This window comes from Colossoma macropomum, unplaced genomic scaffold (genome assembly GCF_904425465.1).
Source record: "Colossoma macropomum unplaced genomic scaffold, Colossoma_macropomum, whole genome shotgun sequence".
NCBI lineage: Eukaryota > Metazoa > Chordata > Actinopteri > Characiformes > Serrasalmidae > Colossoma > Colossoma macropomum.
In genome coordinates, this window is record NW_023494795.1 from 37,919,949 (window position 1) to 37,935,779 (window position 15,831).

Consider the following 15,831-nt stretch of genomic DNA (forward strand, 5'->3'; position numbering starts at 1 on the left):
CCAAACAGTGGAACATGTCACAAATCTGTAATGGGAGAGTGGGAGAAAGTGTCTGCTGAGCTGTTTTTACCAGCTGGAAAAGCACGGCTATTTTGTAATAGTCATAATTTAAGAAAGAAAACAGATTATTTTTAGCTGGTGACGAGCGCTCGGCTACCCTGTTACAAACGACATCACAGTATTCAAACACCAGCTAGCGACGACTGGATTCCTCTATACTAATGTAGTAGTTTAAGTGGTGAACCGCAAAATATCAACACTAGACAAACAGAGTCCTCCTTTTAGGTATGTTTAAACTGAAAGCGGTGCTTTTGTGTCGTGTTTGATCTACAGTATCATTAATTCGCCGTGTCGTGCAGTGACGAAGTGCTGCTTTAAGTTAGCCAGCTGCTAAAAACAGCTAGCCTGGAAAGCTAGCGCTCTCCCGCTCTCCAATGCCTCACAGCTTCCTCAGTTTACTTTCGTTTAAATCAGGGCTGTAATTTACATGAACCCACTTCTTTCTTTCACTTTCGTTGCTTGGGAATGCACTAATACTAAATTATGACCATCCGAGCTCTGTAACAGCGCTGTAGTTGTGAGGATTGTGATTTAACGCTGCTAAAGCTGTTAGGATATACGGAAAGAGGTGAGTTCGCTGTAGGACAGTATAGTTACACCACTGACCTCGTCACTCACGCTCGGTCACAGGAGAACAGATCGCCTGTCGCTCCGCTCAAACAGGGAATGTATAACTTCGCGTTTCAGCCGTTGCTAAAGACTCATCTTACTCGTGGCCCCCTCCCTCTCTAAATCATGTAGAAAAACTCGGAAGTGCGCCCTCTCCTGGCGACAGCAGAGTAGTGTCGCTTTCCTTGCAGTAGAAAATGCCACCAAGGCTTTCGCTGAACGTGGAAGTGTGAGAACGGTGTATTATATCGAACATTTATCGAACATGTCGTATCGCTCTAACGAGGAAAAGTTATATCGCAATAATTATCGTTATCGTTTTATCGCCCAGCCCTAGCCACAGCATTTGATTTATATCTTTACACCACACATGCACTCACCCACTGGAGGACAGGGTAAAGAACGACTCATCTCAGTGTCGGTGTACAGTGTGGCACAAGTTAGCAAAGATGCTGCAGCACAATTGCTTGGTGCAGAGCTGCCTGTAGACGCTGCATTTTATGTGCAGTGTGAACACCCATGTCACAGTCTGTCAATCGAGCCCAGCGTCACAGGCTTTGTCTGTACACAGTGGTCTACTAATTTAAAAAAAATGTAAAATCACAAAGCATTTTCTTAGCTTTAGTGGACTTTTGGCTACAGTTCAGCCAACCAAACAAAAGACTCCAGCAAGACGTAAAACACAGCAGGTGAGCTTTTTGGATGCATTAGCCTTGATTAGGAGGTGATTCCTACAGCCACATTGTTAAAAGAGACAAATGAGAAGTGGGGATCAAAACTATGAAACATACTTACACATACAGCTGTGTAGTAGCTCTTTTCTGACATGGAACAAACGCCCTCTTCCACTGCAACCCAACTCGATCCAAGATAACTAACTTAGGCTTTGTTCACACAGCAGGTGAAAGTGGCCCAAATCTGATCTTTTCCTTCATATGTGACACATATGTGTTATCTGTGTGGCAGTGTGAACGGCAAAAATCACGCTGAATCTGACATTTTCAATTACGATTTGAGGAATTCATACAACTTTTACGTCAATTCAGCTTAACATTCATCATCATTTCACACTGCTGAGACCTCATAAACAGTTAGGCTGATGTTTCTGTACCAAAAAATTAGAAGGCACTTATTGCAGCTGCTCCATGTTTGAAGAGATTTTGAGAGAAATGGTCGAACATGGCTGTAGGAGAGTGAGGCTGCAGCATCAAGGAAAAGTCTAAAAACAAAAAGAATCCAAAGACGCAATCCAAAGTGACCGATGAGCCCAGCTGTCAGTCGTTGGAGCTTCATGATGGCTCCTGTGATACTGAAGAAGATGAAACTGAAACCTCCGGGAGCTACTGGTGTTCATTGGCAGCCATGATTGTTTATCTCTGGATGAGCCACGTGAAGCATTGTTCTTTTGCGTATGCGGGTCAGTTTGAGAGCGTGATCTGATCAGACTAATGTCGCCTGTAGGTCACATTTAAAAGACATTGTGAACAGCCAAACAAAAACAATCGGATTTGGTGAGAAAATCAGATTTGGGTCACTTTTACCTGCTGTGTGAACGTAGCCATAGACTAATGCTCTTCATTTTAACATTTATTTACACTAACAAGTACGACTAATTCTAAGTAGGTTACTCATTTTGGTATCAGTATTGGCAGGTAGGAAAAAATGAAAAAAATTATATCGATGTATCGTTTGTGGTTATATTAATGAACAAAACCCATCAAGGCAACTCATGACAGCCTACGATATTAGGCCATGACATGATTATGTCAATGATACATAGCAGAGTTCTAGTGAACTGTTACCAATGAGTGCCTATGGCCTATTTTTAGACCACTGAACTCTGACATGTACATTTGTCTTTATAATGAGGGGTTTATGCACTGCAGCCCCACTATAACACCCCTCTCTATGTAGTTGTGGACCGGCTTTTCCTGCTAACAAGTAGGCCACTGCCCTCAGAATAGCCAGAATTGAACCTGTTCAGTGGTGAGCAGATCTGTTAGCTAATGCTATCTGGCTCCTTTTTTCTACTTAGTAGTACTATTGAACACTCAACAGTTGTTATTAGACTGATGTCAATTGAAAATTGTGTGCTGTTTCCATTTATTTGGTGTAAGCCAGGCATCAGCAACCCAAATGTTAAGAAGAGCCATTTTGTCCTTTCAACAAAAACCAAACCACATTGGGAGCCACAACATTTTATGTACATTTTACCATCTTAGCTGTAAATATATCTCAGTATGTGCTGATGTACGAGTGTAGGCTAAAAATATAAAACGAAAACACAGACTTTAAGCTTTAGCTCAGCTATAGCTGCTTTTCTTGCATCTCCAGCAGGAAACTTTCCCTCAAAAGTAGAACAGTTTCTTGTAAAATGTCTCTTAGCTTTCGACTTTTTACGAGGCTGAAGTCGCTTCTCATTCACCAGCTTCTTTTTTGAATTTTCCTGTTCTACCTTAAATGGTGTCTAAGGCTCCAGAATGTAACCGCTGCACAAGGTGGAACGGGACAATTCAAAATGAGAAGCTGGCAACGAGAAGCTGACTTCAGTTTAGTGACTTTTGAGTGTTTGTCAGTTTCTCATTGCAGATTAAACTTATCAGAAAACCAGCTGGAGTGATTATAAATGCAAATAAGTCCATTTGTCTAAAAATGATCGATACTAGCTAGGTGAGATTGCTGTCTGCGTTGCTATGTGACCAGCAGTCTGCACGCCAACCTTCAGGGTTAAAGGATGGATTAGCAGTTATACATTAACTCCAGCGTTTAAGACCATTTATTCCTAAAACAGTGTTAGAAAGATCAACAGAGCTTTATTTTACTGCAAAGGAGGATTATTTTATTTCTACCTGAAAATTTAATTCTGCTGTGGAGCCACAACAGGACAGTAGAAGAGCGGTATGCGGCTCCGGAGCTGAACCCTGGTGTGAGTGAACTGAGCGTTCATGTTTTTAGTTTAGAAGTGATATAATACAAATGGAAACATAGAACCACTCAGCAATGGCTCTGTGGCCCTGAGCGTGGTTAGCTAACCATGTCGAGGAAACTGTGCTCAGCAGGCGTTCCGTATCGAATCATGTCCTTGTGGAAATGCCCCTGGACTGGTTATTGGCCGTGCTCGAAACCTTTCAGCTCTGCAGTGGAAGGAGAGGCCATTGTGACTGATGCACCAATAATGAGCTGCTGTTTCTCCATTGATTTATTACGTCTGTATATTCTGTATTTAGTCTGACTTTCTTACCTTTTTTTGCTCTCATTCTAATCCCCCCCTTCTTAGAAAAGCGGAGATGGAGCTGAAGAGGAAGCAGGAGGAAGAGGAAAGGAAGAAGAGAGAAGAAGAGGAGAGGAGATTGCAGGTGAGTTGATTTCTCCTGGAACAGTGGTCTTAGAGAGTAGTGGCCACTCTTGCTCAATCAGTGGTGGATGAGGCGTGTGCTGCTGCCTCTTGTCGTGATGTCTGATCAAGCCAGGCAGGGTGAGGGGCTTTTCTTGTCTGTAGTTTTTGTAACTCGTTTGTCTTTTTTATATAGTTTCACTGTTTGACTTTCTCTCCTCTGTTTATCTTACTTCTTCTCTAAGTTTATTAGTGATGGCACATTGTAAAGCAATGTTCAACACTATTGCCATCCAACTGCATATTCTTCCTCTTTTTCTTCTGTCCGATTTTTGTCCACTAACTCACTCCGCAGTTTTTGAGGTAAAACACCATTCCAATTCCGAAATGTACGGTTTGATAATGCTGTAATTGTACACAGCTTTTTGATTGGACACACTGTTTTCATACAATGATCGTTAAATTTCTGTTTTCCTGTAGTAATGAATGGTGGAACTGTGTGGGTAAAAGTTTGTGCACCTTGCTTACATCACAGTGTCTATGTTTACATGCAATCTGATTGAATACATTCCGATTATAGATTAAGACAGAGGTGTTTATCTGCTCACTCTACTCAACAATCTGATGGAAAATCTCTTTTTACATGCTCACTACAAGTAAACAGATCCAAAATGACGCGCATGCATAGAGTACCGCTTAGTGTAGACGTTACCATGACAGCAAGCATCACGTGAGTCCAGTCAGAGTGAGATGAGCAGCAGTGAGCAGTGCTTGTGTTTTTAATTACTTTAAAATGATGTCAGACTCAGGAAAACATCCTTCACATGTATTTATTAAAGAAGGCCGAGAGGAAGACGTCGTGTTCTGAGACACATAAGCTGGACGCTCGTCCCACCGCCATCTTTTAAAACTCAAAGCATAAAGTTCGTCCCCTCTGCAGACCAGTTTCTGCTCCCGCCATGTTAAACGATATAAACTTTCACTATGACACGACACACATGCTCAGAACGTACTTAAACTTTCCGAAGGGGAATGTAATCAGATACAGGCATTTACATGGTTATTATCCTTCTATTTAACGGATTATTTACAGGATTACCCACCTCGTTCAATCAGATACAAATTATATTCTGAATGGTCTCCATCGGACTAGTCTATTCCGATTGAGGTGTCTATATGGACGTATACTATTCCGATTGAGCTATTAGTTGGATTATTAATGGATTATGAGGCTGCATGTAAACGTGGCTAATAATGCAAGTTCACCAGCAACAGCCCAAAATCCATAGGGGATTCCATAGCACCTGCCTAACAACATTCTTATAAACAACTGCTATACCATAGCAACCACCTAACTACTAAAATACCATAGTAACCCTTTTGGCAACACTGTAGCAACCACCTAGATCACCATGGCAAACACCCAGCAACACTCTGAGGATGCCAGTGCAACCACCTGGCAAGACCCTAGCAACCACATGGAATACAAGAACAACCAGCTAGCAGCAAACTAACAACCACCTTGGGTAGCATAACAACACCCAAGCAACCACCTGGAATACCATAGGAACCACATAGCAACACTCTAGCAACCTCTCGGGATACAATTGCAACCACATAGCAGGACCCTAGCAACTACCTGGAATACCACAACAATCAGCTAGCAGCACTCTAGCATCCACCTTGGGTGGCATAACAAAACCCTAGCAACCAACAGATATACCATACTAAACATCAGGCAACACCTTAGCAACCACCTAGCAACACCCAAAGAGCCACCTGGAATTCCAAAGCAGCCACCTAGCAATACTCTAGCAATCATATAGCAACCATCTAGCAACACTCTAGCAGCCACCTAAAATACCATAGTAACCTTTTTGGCAACAGCCTAGCAACTACCTGGGAATTGCTTAATACATCTCTAAAAATGAAACAAACAAAAGACAAAAAAAAAAAGTCTGAAAGTTCAGTGAATAAATAAAATCTAAATCTATATTAAAACCACTAAATTAAAATAACTCTGTCTTTTTTCTTTACCAGTGTCCTCCTTTTTTCCTGTAAGGAAAAGAGCGCTTCAGTGTAGATCATGCTTGAGGCTGCTTTAGTCCCTGTGATCAGAACCTCTGGCCTGAGGGGTATAGCCCAGGGCTTCTCTCTCTCTCGCTCTCGCTCTCGCTCTCTCTTTGTTTCTCTATCTATATAAAGAGCATCATCCATTCCATGCACACTGTAGCGTCCTCAGGCTTTCTAAACAAACACGCAGTGGAGCTGTTGCAAATTAAGCGTTCTCACCTCAGGTTCACGCTGGAACATTGGCACTCACAGCTCCGCTTCGGGGAGAGCAGCTCCATCTACAACCCTATTTACAACCATTAGATAGGATCAGAGGGCTTTATGCTGTTTGAGTCACTGGAAACATTATTGCGCTGCTTATAGAGGAACAAAGCAGTGAAAAGCATCTGGTCTGTAAGCTGACATGAACAAATGGAGGGATGCAGATAGAGAAGTACACTCACACACCACTTTATTAGAAGCACCTGCCTTAACTGTCCACTCAGCTGCTACTTTATGAAAAAACCTACCTTCTATTTCCACTCATTGGTCACTTTATAAGAAACACTTAGCTGATACTTCCAGCCACTTTATTAGAAACACCTACCTTGTATTTCCTCTTATTGGTCACTTTATAAGAAACACTTACCTATTTTGTCCACTCACTGGCCAGTTTATTAGAAATTAGAAAATTATTATCTTGTGTGTCCATTCACAGGCCACTTAGTAAGAAACACCGACCTTATTTCCTCCCCTGGCCACTTTATTAGAAACACCTACCTTGTATGTCCACTCACTGGTCAGTTTATTAGAAACACCTACCTTGTACATCCACTCACTGGCCACTTTGTAAGATACACCTACCTTATTTCCACTCACTGGCCACTTTATTAGAAACACCTACCTTGTGTGTACAATCACTTGCCACTTTATAAGAAACGCCTTCCTTGTACTTCCACTCACTGGCCACTGTGAGGTCCACCTACACTGTAGGTCCAAAATATAGATGCACAGTCACAGAATGAAGCTCATCTGATGCTGCACAGTTTATCAGTCAGATATTATTTGGGTGGTGGACCATTCTCTGCACAGCAGTGACACTGACATGGTAGACTGTGATTCTGGAACGAGTGTTGCTGTCAGGGCTCGGAAACTGACCACTGTTTTAAGACTAGAGATTGGCTAACACAGTGTGCATCAAAAGATGAGCTAATATCACCAAGTGTACACCAGCAGGTAGGGGTTTCTAATAAAGTGGCCTGTGAGTGTGGAGAAAGACAGGTTCATAGGCTCTTTGGTAAATGATGGACAGATGAATAAGGACTAATAATGTAGCCATGGGTGGATGGAGAGATAAGATAGCCAGGTGGTCAGTCATCCCACCCACTCTTTCATTCACTCCCTCAGTCTGTGATGGATGATGATAACGGTGCCTCTGGTCTGCTCTTACATAGTTCATCTCAACTTCATTAGCCAGCTGAGTCATGAGAGAGAGAGAGAGAGAGAGAGAGAGAGGTGGATGGTGCAGAATACATTGTGGAGGAGAGGAGATGGTGATATTTCTCAGTACTGAAGGTCACCCTGCCTAAGGCTTGACCACGCCCTTCCTCAAAATATACCACTGCGTCCAGTTGGCTGAATCTTTTCTCTACACGCTGCGAAACGCTGCAGAGTTTTTTGCCCTTGACGAGAGACATCAGGACTTTAGATAAGTTATGAAGCGAACGCTTAAGATAAAGTGGGTGGCAAAATATCTCTCTCTCTCGCTCTCTTGCGCTCTCTCTCTCTCTCTCTCTCTCTCTCTCTCTGTCTCTAATTTTATCTCTCTGTATTTTTCTGTCACTCTTCTTTGTGTCTCTTGCTTTTTTCTTTGTCTCAACCTGTTTTTCCTCTTCTCTTTTTTCCCTTCCTTTCTCTGCCTTTTTCTTTCTTTCTTTCTTTCTCTCTTTCTTTCTTTTCTGTCTGTCTGTTTCTTTATTCTTTCTGTTTCTCATGTTTTCTTTCTGTTTTTTCTCTCTGTTCTTTCTTTTTTCCATTGTTATGTCTCTTTCTCTCTCACACTTATCTTTCTCCTTACTTCCCTCTTTCTTCTTTCCTTTTTCCGTCTCTTTCTTTCTTCCTTTCTTTCTTTCTTTCCTCTCTGTGTCTGTTTCTTTGTTTTCTTCTTCTTGATGTGTCTCACTCACTCTCTCCCTCTCACTTTTCTATCTTTTTTCTCCCTCCTCCTTTCTGCCTCTTTTCTTTCTCTCTCTTCCTTTTGGCTTTCTCTTTCCCCTCTCTTCTCTCTGTCTGTCTCTCTCTCTCTCTCTCTCTCTCTCTCTCTCTCTCTCTCGCTTCTCTCTCTCTCTCTCTCTCTCTATCTCTCTCTCCCTGTAGAAGATGTGTGCTATGACAGTGGATATAAAGTAGTTCTCTCTCAGGTCCTGTGCTGGTGTCTCTCTCTGTGGTCAGTGAGTTTTCGCTGTGTGGACAGAGCTGGTGAGGGGGAGGTTCTCTGATCGTTTAAAGTATCTGCAGCTGCTGCAGTTAGTTATTCGACAGAGAGGACGGACGCTCTCTGCCCATAATGAGTTCAGACTGGCGCTGCTCGACCTCTCCTCACCTGCAGTGAGCATTTCAGTTCATATGAACTCTGTCGGCCCTCCGCTTTCTTCCCCTCGCACGCTTCCCACACACGAGCCCACAGCGGGGCTGAACACACACATCTGCTGTGGTCGAGAAGGAGAAACAAAGCGGATTTAAGCACCACAGCCTACAGCCTAAACAGAGCCTCAGTCAGGCCTCCATGCTTCAGTGCTTAGTTCCTTTCGGGACAGAGTGAGAGTTTGGAGAGTCGTGCCTAAAGCCGTTAAAGTGTAAAGACATCCTGTAAATGCAAAACGCTTCTTTGGCAAAGGCAAGCAGCTGCTGGCTGAGTGTTATCTCTGTATATCTGACCACTTTCTCATTTGAAGGTGAAAACGTGACTAGAGTTGAGCGGTATAACGTTGATAAAGCGAACCACGGTGTGAAAAATGATGGCGGTAATTCAAAATGATGGTGGTGTTTCCAAATTATTGCAGTGCCAAATTTCTGTGCCACGTCTGTCTAGTAAATGGCGAAATAAACACATCCCACACATTCCCTGTTTATCAGTGGAGGTGGATGGTAAGGGATGCAGTGGTCTGCGAGATTTGCCTAAAAATGGTTGAAACCAAAGATGAAAACATTCTCATCTTGCTTGGGACTCAGTTTCAGAGCTGTTGAGCTGACGTTCGGTGTTTATGTTGGTTGAACTGCAGTTGAAATGCAGCTGGTGTGTTTGGTGTTATGACTGGTGTGGATTTGTGTAGAATTGAGGTATAACTGCTGTCCCATAGAATGTTGTTGGGGTGGGAGAGTTGAAACACATTACGTTGCAGTGCATGCTGGCGAATGTAGTGCAGCGCATTGTGAAACAAGCTAATAGTAATAGAAAATTAAAAGTATTTTGCGGGCCGGAGAGGATTGCGTCATGGGCCTGATCTGACACACAGGCCTTGCGTTTGACACATGGGCGTTAGAGTAAAGGGACCCCCTGCCCATAAGAGAGAAATTAACCTTTGAATAATTTTGAATTAATTTGGGGGAAAATATATATATATATATATATATTTATTTTCTAACTAAAGGAAAGCCCTTACACAAGGTGGGCATCTTCTTTTCTGTGTTTTCAACATATTTACCAGTAGATTCATCCCCCTGGATGAACTACCGAGCCTGAACTCAGAAGCCTGAGCGTGAGGCACTCTGCAGATGTACACAGACTGTCTGATGTGAACTGCACGCTCAAATCGTGCTCAGGAGAAAAAAGATTTCTGTTCTCTCCTCTCTAGCCTCTTCACTGTAGTGTTTACCACTTTGTATTTTATTTTAGGTACTAGTCACAGCGCCAACTAGTGGATTTATTAGTCATCTGTTCTGTCCAACCCCTATTTGGGACAAAGAAATTTAATATAGTTTTGAGAGCTGAAAATATGAATTTTGGTACAATGTGCCATTGGCACAAACTAGAGGGCAAAAAAAACTGGCTCCAGTAAACACTGCACTAGTGGAAGTATTTCATCATACTGAATGGCAGTCTTATGCAAAAGTTTGGGCGCCGTTGGTCAAACATCAGTGAGTGCGTTTCCATGCACTTAATGATCCGATAACTGTAGAAAATCAGATTTTGTCAGTAATCCGATCAACACCACATGCGCTTGAGTATAATGGGAAACTCCGGGTCTACATAAATCAGGTAGTAATCAGATTTCTGCTTTGCAATCGGCCAATAATCTCACAGAAAAAGACGTGACGTAACGAAATGTAAAACTCAAATATCATGTCGTGGCTTTTTTTTTTTGGCACATGGCACCACTTTACCTGAAAATATGAACATACATCATCTAGATGATGAAGAATATTTAAATCCTTCATTTTTGTCAAGCATGTAGTTGGTTTCACCGTCACTTCAAAAGTGTTTTGCTGCTTCTCGCGGCAACACTGCTTACTTATTTCTAGTACAGCAGTCAGTTCCGCACATGCGCAGACTGAGAATCAGACTTAATCGGATTTAATCTAGTTTGTAGTATGGTGTTTACCTGACCATTTGAATAATTGAATAACTGCAGAAATCTGATTATAATTAAATTATTGAGTGCATGTAAATGCGCTCAGTGTTTCCTTGATCTACTAAGTGAAAATAAGTACATCCTCTACAAAGAACACACTTCTACTCATTTTAATGCACAATTACTGTTTATTAGCTGAATTTAACATACAAGGAAAAAAATGAAAGATAAAATGTGGTCTGGGCAAAAGTTATGGCACATTTTGTATTATATGTTTTACATCTGATGTGTTAAACTTTGCTCCCGTAGGAGGAGATGGAGCGGCAGCTGGAGGCAGAGCGAGAGGAGGAGGCGGCCCGGCAGGCGGTGCTTGAACAGGAGAGGAGGGACCGAGAGCTGGCTCTGCGTATCGCTCAGAGCGAGGCGGAGCTTATTCCAGAGGAGGCAGGAGATGCAGGACTCCGCAGGTACACATACACCTACCTTTTGTGGTGATAACTGCAAGTGTAGCTGAGTCTTAGCTGATAAGACTAGTTTGATGTGTTTGCCAGAATCTTAATACCTTTATCATGGCATGGGTTTGAGCAGCTAGTATCTGCTTGTGCATCATGTAAATGGTGTTTCATTATTGCTCAAAACATCCATGGTTTCAGCTTGAGGAGAGTGAAATGAGCTGAGACAGTGATGCCATCTCTCTGAAGAGTTTCTTCTGAAAGCATTTTAACCGTCTGTGTCTTATTTTCCTTTTCTCTCAGTAACGGCAGCGTCCCGTCGTCACCCGAGAGAGCGATGTAAGAGACTTAAAGCCCTATTTTGACCTGACCCTGAACCCAGCTTATCCTGACCCCATTGTAACCCCACAGACCCCATAGCTGAGCATGCGGTAGCAATCGACCGATCAATCTGCTTCACACTAATGTAGCTAATATAAAGCTGTTAACATTGTTGTAGATATATACCCATTGAACATCAATGCAAGCAGAATTGAGAGCACTAGAGGTTCTCTAGATGCTTCTTCAAATTTCGGACTTTGCATTAATGGCAAAGAGGTAATTTAACCAAAATCATGCACGCCGTGGAGAAGGAATCACCTTTCCCAGGCTCAGATTCTGCCTGAATAAGCTCCATTTAACCCTTTTCTCCTCTGTTTTTGCAGTGTTGCAGCACCACAAAAGCTCAAGAGCTTGACCATGTAGGTTATGGTATTCTTATTATTGTATCACTTTTGTAAATTTACAAGCACTGGTAAAGAAATGGTTTGGTAAACAAAATCAAATTTACAGTTTTCCACTTATCCCAGGTGGAGTTGATCAACATTCACAATAAACACAAGTCAATAGTCACCCAAAAAAAGTTCCACTAGTGTATCCCCAACACTTCTCTTACCCTGTTCAAACCGCATTCAGGTCTTCGTTAAGGTTCTACAGGCTTGGCAGTTTGGTTTAGAACAATAGTTCCTAGCCGTGGTCCTGGAGGACCCCCTGCTCTGCACATTTTAGTGTTTGACCTGCTCCCATCGCACCTGATCCAACCAATCCTCTAATTAACAAGCACTTCTTGAGTTGAATTGGGTGTGTTGTGGCAGGAAAACGCAAAACTGTACAGGGTAGGGGGTCCTGCAGGACCTCCAAGGTTGGGAACCATTGATTTAGAACATAGGGTTAGTTCGGCACAGCACCCGTTTTCTAACGGTTATTCCCAGCGTTCAGCTACTCTGTGAAGTTTTGTTCATTTTTATACTTCACAGTAAGTCTTGTTGTGCTCTAAACCACATCAACAAGTCTGAGCAACCTTAATGAAGAGGGTTAAAACAAGTTTTTACAGAAAAGATTTGGGTGATTATTGACTTCTAGTGTTAGCATCGTTAGCCTCATAGCTCCAGTGCTAAACTAAAGAAGCACAATTTGGACACAGAACATGTCTTGGTTGGCTGACTGCGTCTGGGGTGAGTGGAAATTTGTGGAAATTAGACTTGGCAGTTTGGTTTAGAACATAGTGCCGGTTTCGGCACAGCACCTGTTTTCTAAAGGCTATTCCCAGCGTTCAGCTACTCTGTGAAGTTTTCATTTTATTTGTTCATAGTAAGTCATATTGTGCCTCAAACCACATTAACAAGTCTGGGCAACCTTAATGAAGAGAGTTGAGAGAAGTTTTTGCAGAAGAGATTTGGGTGACTATTGACCTCTGGGGTTAGCATCGTCAGCTTCATAGCTCAAGCGCTAAACTAAAGCAAAATTTGGACACGAACATATCTTGCCTGAGACATGGCTACGCCTTAGGTGACTGGAAATTTGTATAAATTAGATTTATCAAGACACTCCTTTTAAACGCATTGTCTATGTAAAACTAGACCACACTCAAGTTGACAGTATGTGGTGTTGGCACACTGCTGCAGTAGTTTTGGCCAGTAGAGATGTATTGAGTATCATGTAGCTGTATCATTTGCTACAATACTCTGCAGATGTTCTCCTGAACTCCCTAACCACCACAATCTCGTAACCACAGCAACCTCAAAGCCGATCTCTATGCAGCCTAACTATACCCAACTAACTATACTAATAAGGCATCATGCCAAATATACATACATGAAGCTTCTTACCATTTAACAGATCGTTACAGCGCTCAGCACTTTCCTCACCCATCCATAACACATCTTTAGGTAGCTTAGCAATATCCTTCAGTTCTCTTTCTCACAATTACATTTGTAAATATTCACTAGACCTTTAATCGGGACTGAAATTTTGGCACAAAGCCAAATACACCCTGAAAACTTTCTGAGTCCAACCCAACCTGACGTGCTGCATTAAATTTTGAACAGGACAACAGGCCTCAAGCCTGACTGTCTGTCCAACCCAAACCACAGCACTGTGGTGCCGTGACCAACAAAATTTTGCCCTGACCTGATCTGAACCACATCAGGTTTTGAGTCCAGTACTAACCTGAGTCCAGCAAAATTCAACAACTAAAGAACTTTCTGCCAAAGCCCAATCAGCCTTACCCACAGCATTAAATTTCAGTCTGAACTGGACACCAGCCCAGCAAAATTTGATCTAGACCTAACCCAGGCCAACCCACATCATTAAGTTTTTGAGTCTGAACCCAACCTGAGCCAGACAGGTTTATTTTTTTTTTCCCCCAGACCCGACCTGGAGCACAGCACTTAGTTTTGAGTCTGAAGTAAGGGTTGCAGAACTTAACATTTTTTGTAGTCGACAATTGTGGGATTAAAAGTCATCAACTTATCGCTGGTGATGTCATAAATAAAACCACAGGAGAAGAGAATACTTTGCAACAAACAATGTTAAAGAATTGACGAAGCCAAGCTCCAGAGATCATTAGAGGGTGATGTGCCCTTTCCAACAAGCCTTGGATTGCATTCCTAGCCTTCAGTGAACCGGAGATACGGACCCCGGAATCTTGCAAATTTGTATCCGATTTAGCACACTACGTTGCCTTGCCAAGATGTTCGTCTGCGCTGGACGTCTGAGGAGCCAGAGCAGTTTAGAGCACCATAACTATCAAACTTTACAAGATTATAGGGTGTTATGCCACCTCTCCAACTACTATGACTTTTTAGTAGTGTTTGAGAATAGAGACTTTCAATGTCTGATCTTTAAAGCGCTGTAGATCAGCAGAGAATAGTGAGAATGAAGCCAAACTCCACAGGTCAATAGAGGTGCCCATTCCAGTTTGCCTTTTCCAACAAGCCCTGGATTGCATTGTTAGTTTTCAGGAAACCAGAAACATAGACCCCAAAATCTGGCTTCTCATCAGTCGTCCATGTCGTTAGTGTCATAATCACATGATCAGCGACTAGATGGCATCAAGCCCTGAACCCAACCTGAGTCTGGCAGGATTTGCCCAAACCCGACCTGACCTGAGCGATATCAGGTTTTGAGTCCTATACTGACCGAGTCCAACAAAATTCTTTCTGAAATAGACCAAAACCAGCCCATCACCATCCAAAGTGCTCAATAAAGCCTGATGGCAACAACAGGAGCTGTTCAACCTGTTTGATCTTAAAGCTTAATTTCTTTACAAAGACATACTGAACATATTGAGCACAGAATTCTGTATCATATTGGAGCCAATGGCAAAGGGGGCATGGTAAATCTTTGTTTGGCCCCTCATGTAGGTACTGACACAACTGTACACTCATTACTCACCGAAAGATCCAATTTCTTAAGAACAAGCCTTTCTTGTTAGCTTCCATTAACACTATACAGACAATCCTGCTGTCTGTTTATCTCCCTCTTATTCATAATGCATCTCATCCATGGAAACCATTTCCAAACAGATGTTTCACAACATGCAGAACCATATTTTCTTTATTAATCATTCTAAAATAACAAACACTTAGAGTTAGATGCTAGTGGGTGGACTGACATGCCTTGAGATCATCAGCTTGTTTTATATGCAACAATAGCAAACAGGAAAATTCCACAGTTGTTTTTTTGTTGAAAAGTAAAAATTTTTTTGCACTGGGATCCACAACATCCTACTTCCTCCACAGCAGACACACCCACCAGTAAGAACATCCTCAATTGCTGCTTTTAAGGATAGCCCGAGTGGTCTTAGGGTGGTCATGCGTTTGGCTGTAATTTCGGCGCCTGGCTATTGTGCTGTGTCTTCGCTAATGAAGGATTACACTTTCACGGCAGCAGACCTCCCGAGCCCCTAACGCTGCCTGTCTGTAGAGGTGTAACACATTCTCACACACACACACAAACACGTTCACAGCCCCTTGCTCAGCCGGCTAATGCCGTCACCTCTTCATAAATAAAAGAACAGGATTAGAGGGTGATGAATCTGAAGGTGCGCTGTTGCCTGTATTGATGCAGGAGTGCTTGACTTATATTTGGATATTAGAATTCGCTCCGTTTAAAGGAACAAGAGCTGCATTGTTTATCAGAGCTTTTCCAAGGGGTCTGAAGGCAGAAATGACCTCTCAAAAACGGTTTCACATACAAACAACCACACATATAAAGACAGATGAGTACATAGAGTATTTGCGATGGTTTGGCGAAAATAAGTTAACACACCGTCTACAGGGACCAGACATCTTCACATTGAATGCACAATGACTGTTTATTTGCTGAAGTTTACATATTGGCAAAAAAAAATACATAAAATGTGGCCAGTGCAAAAGTTCTGGCACATTTCATACCATTTTCCAATATGTTCAGTTCAGCAAATAAGTAGAAA

At 42.3% G+C, this 15,831-nt stretch overlaps 1 protein-coding gene across 2 annotated transcripts in view; it reads left to right on the forward strand.

Annotated features, from left to right (window-relative positions):
• Positions 1 to 15,831, forward strand: part of myo6a (myosin VIa) — a 185,317-nt gene that overhangs the window by 145,469 nt on the left and 24,017 nt on the right. Inside the window, exons 27-30 of one of the 2 annotated variants that reach the window (XM_036582362.1) lie at positions 3,947 to 4,025; positions 10,936 to 11,093; positions 11,382 to 11,417; positions 11,783 to 11,818. In XM_036582362.1, the coding sequence (XP_036438255.1) occupies positions 3,947 to 4,025; positions 10,936 to 11,093; positions 11,382 to 11,417; positions 11,783 to 11,818 (309 nt within the window). The remainder of the gene's footprint in view (positions 1 to 3,946; positions 4,026 to 10,935; positions 11,094 to 11,381; positions 11,418 to 11,782; positions 11,819 to 15,831) is intronic. The other variant, XM_036582364.1, reaches the window with a different exon arrangement.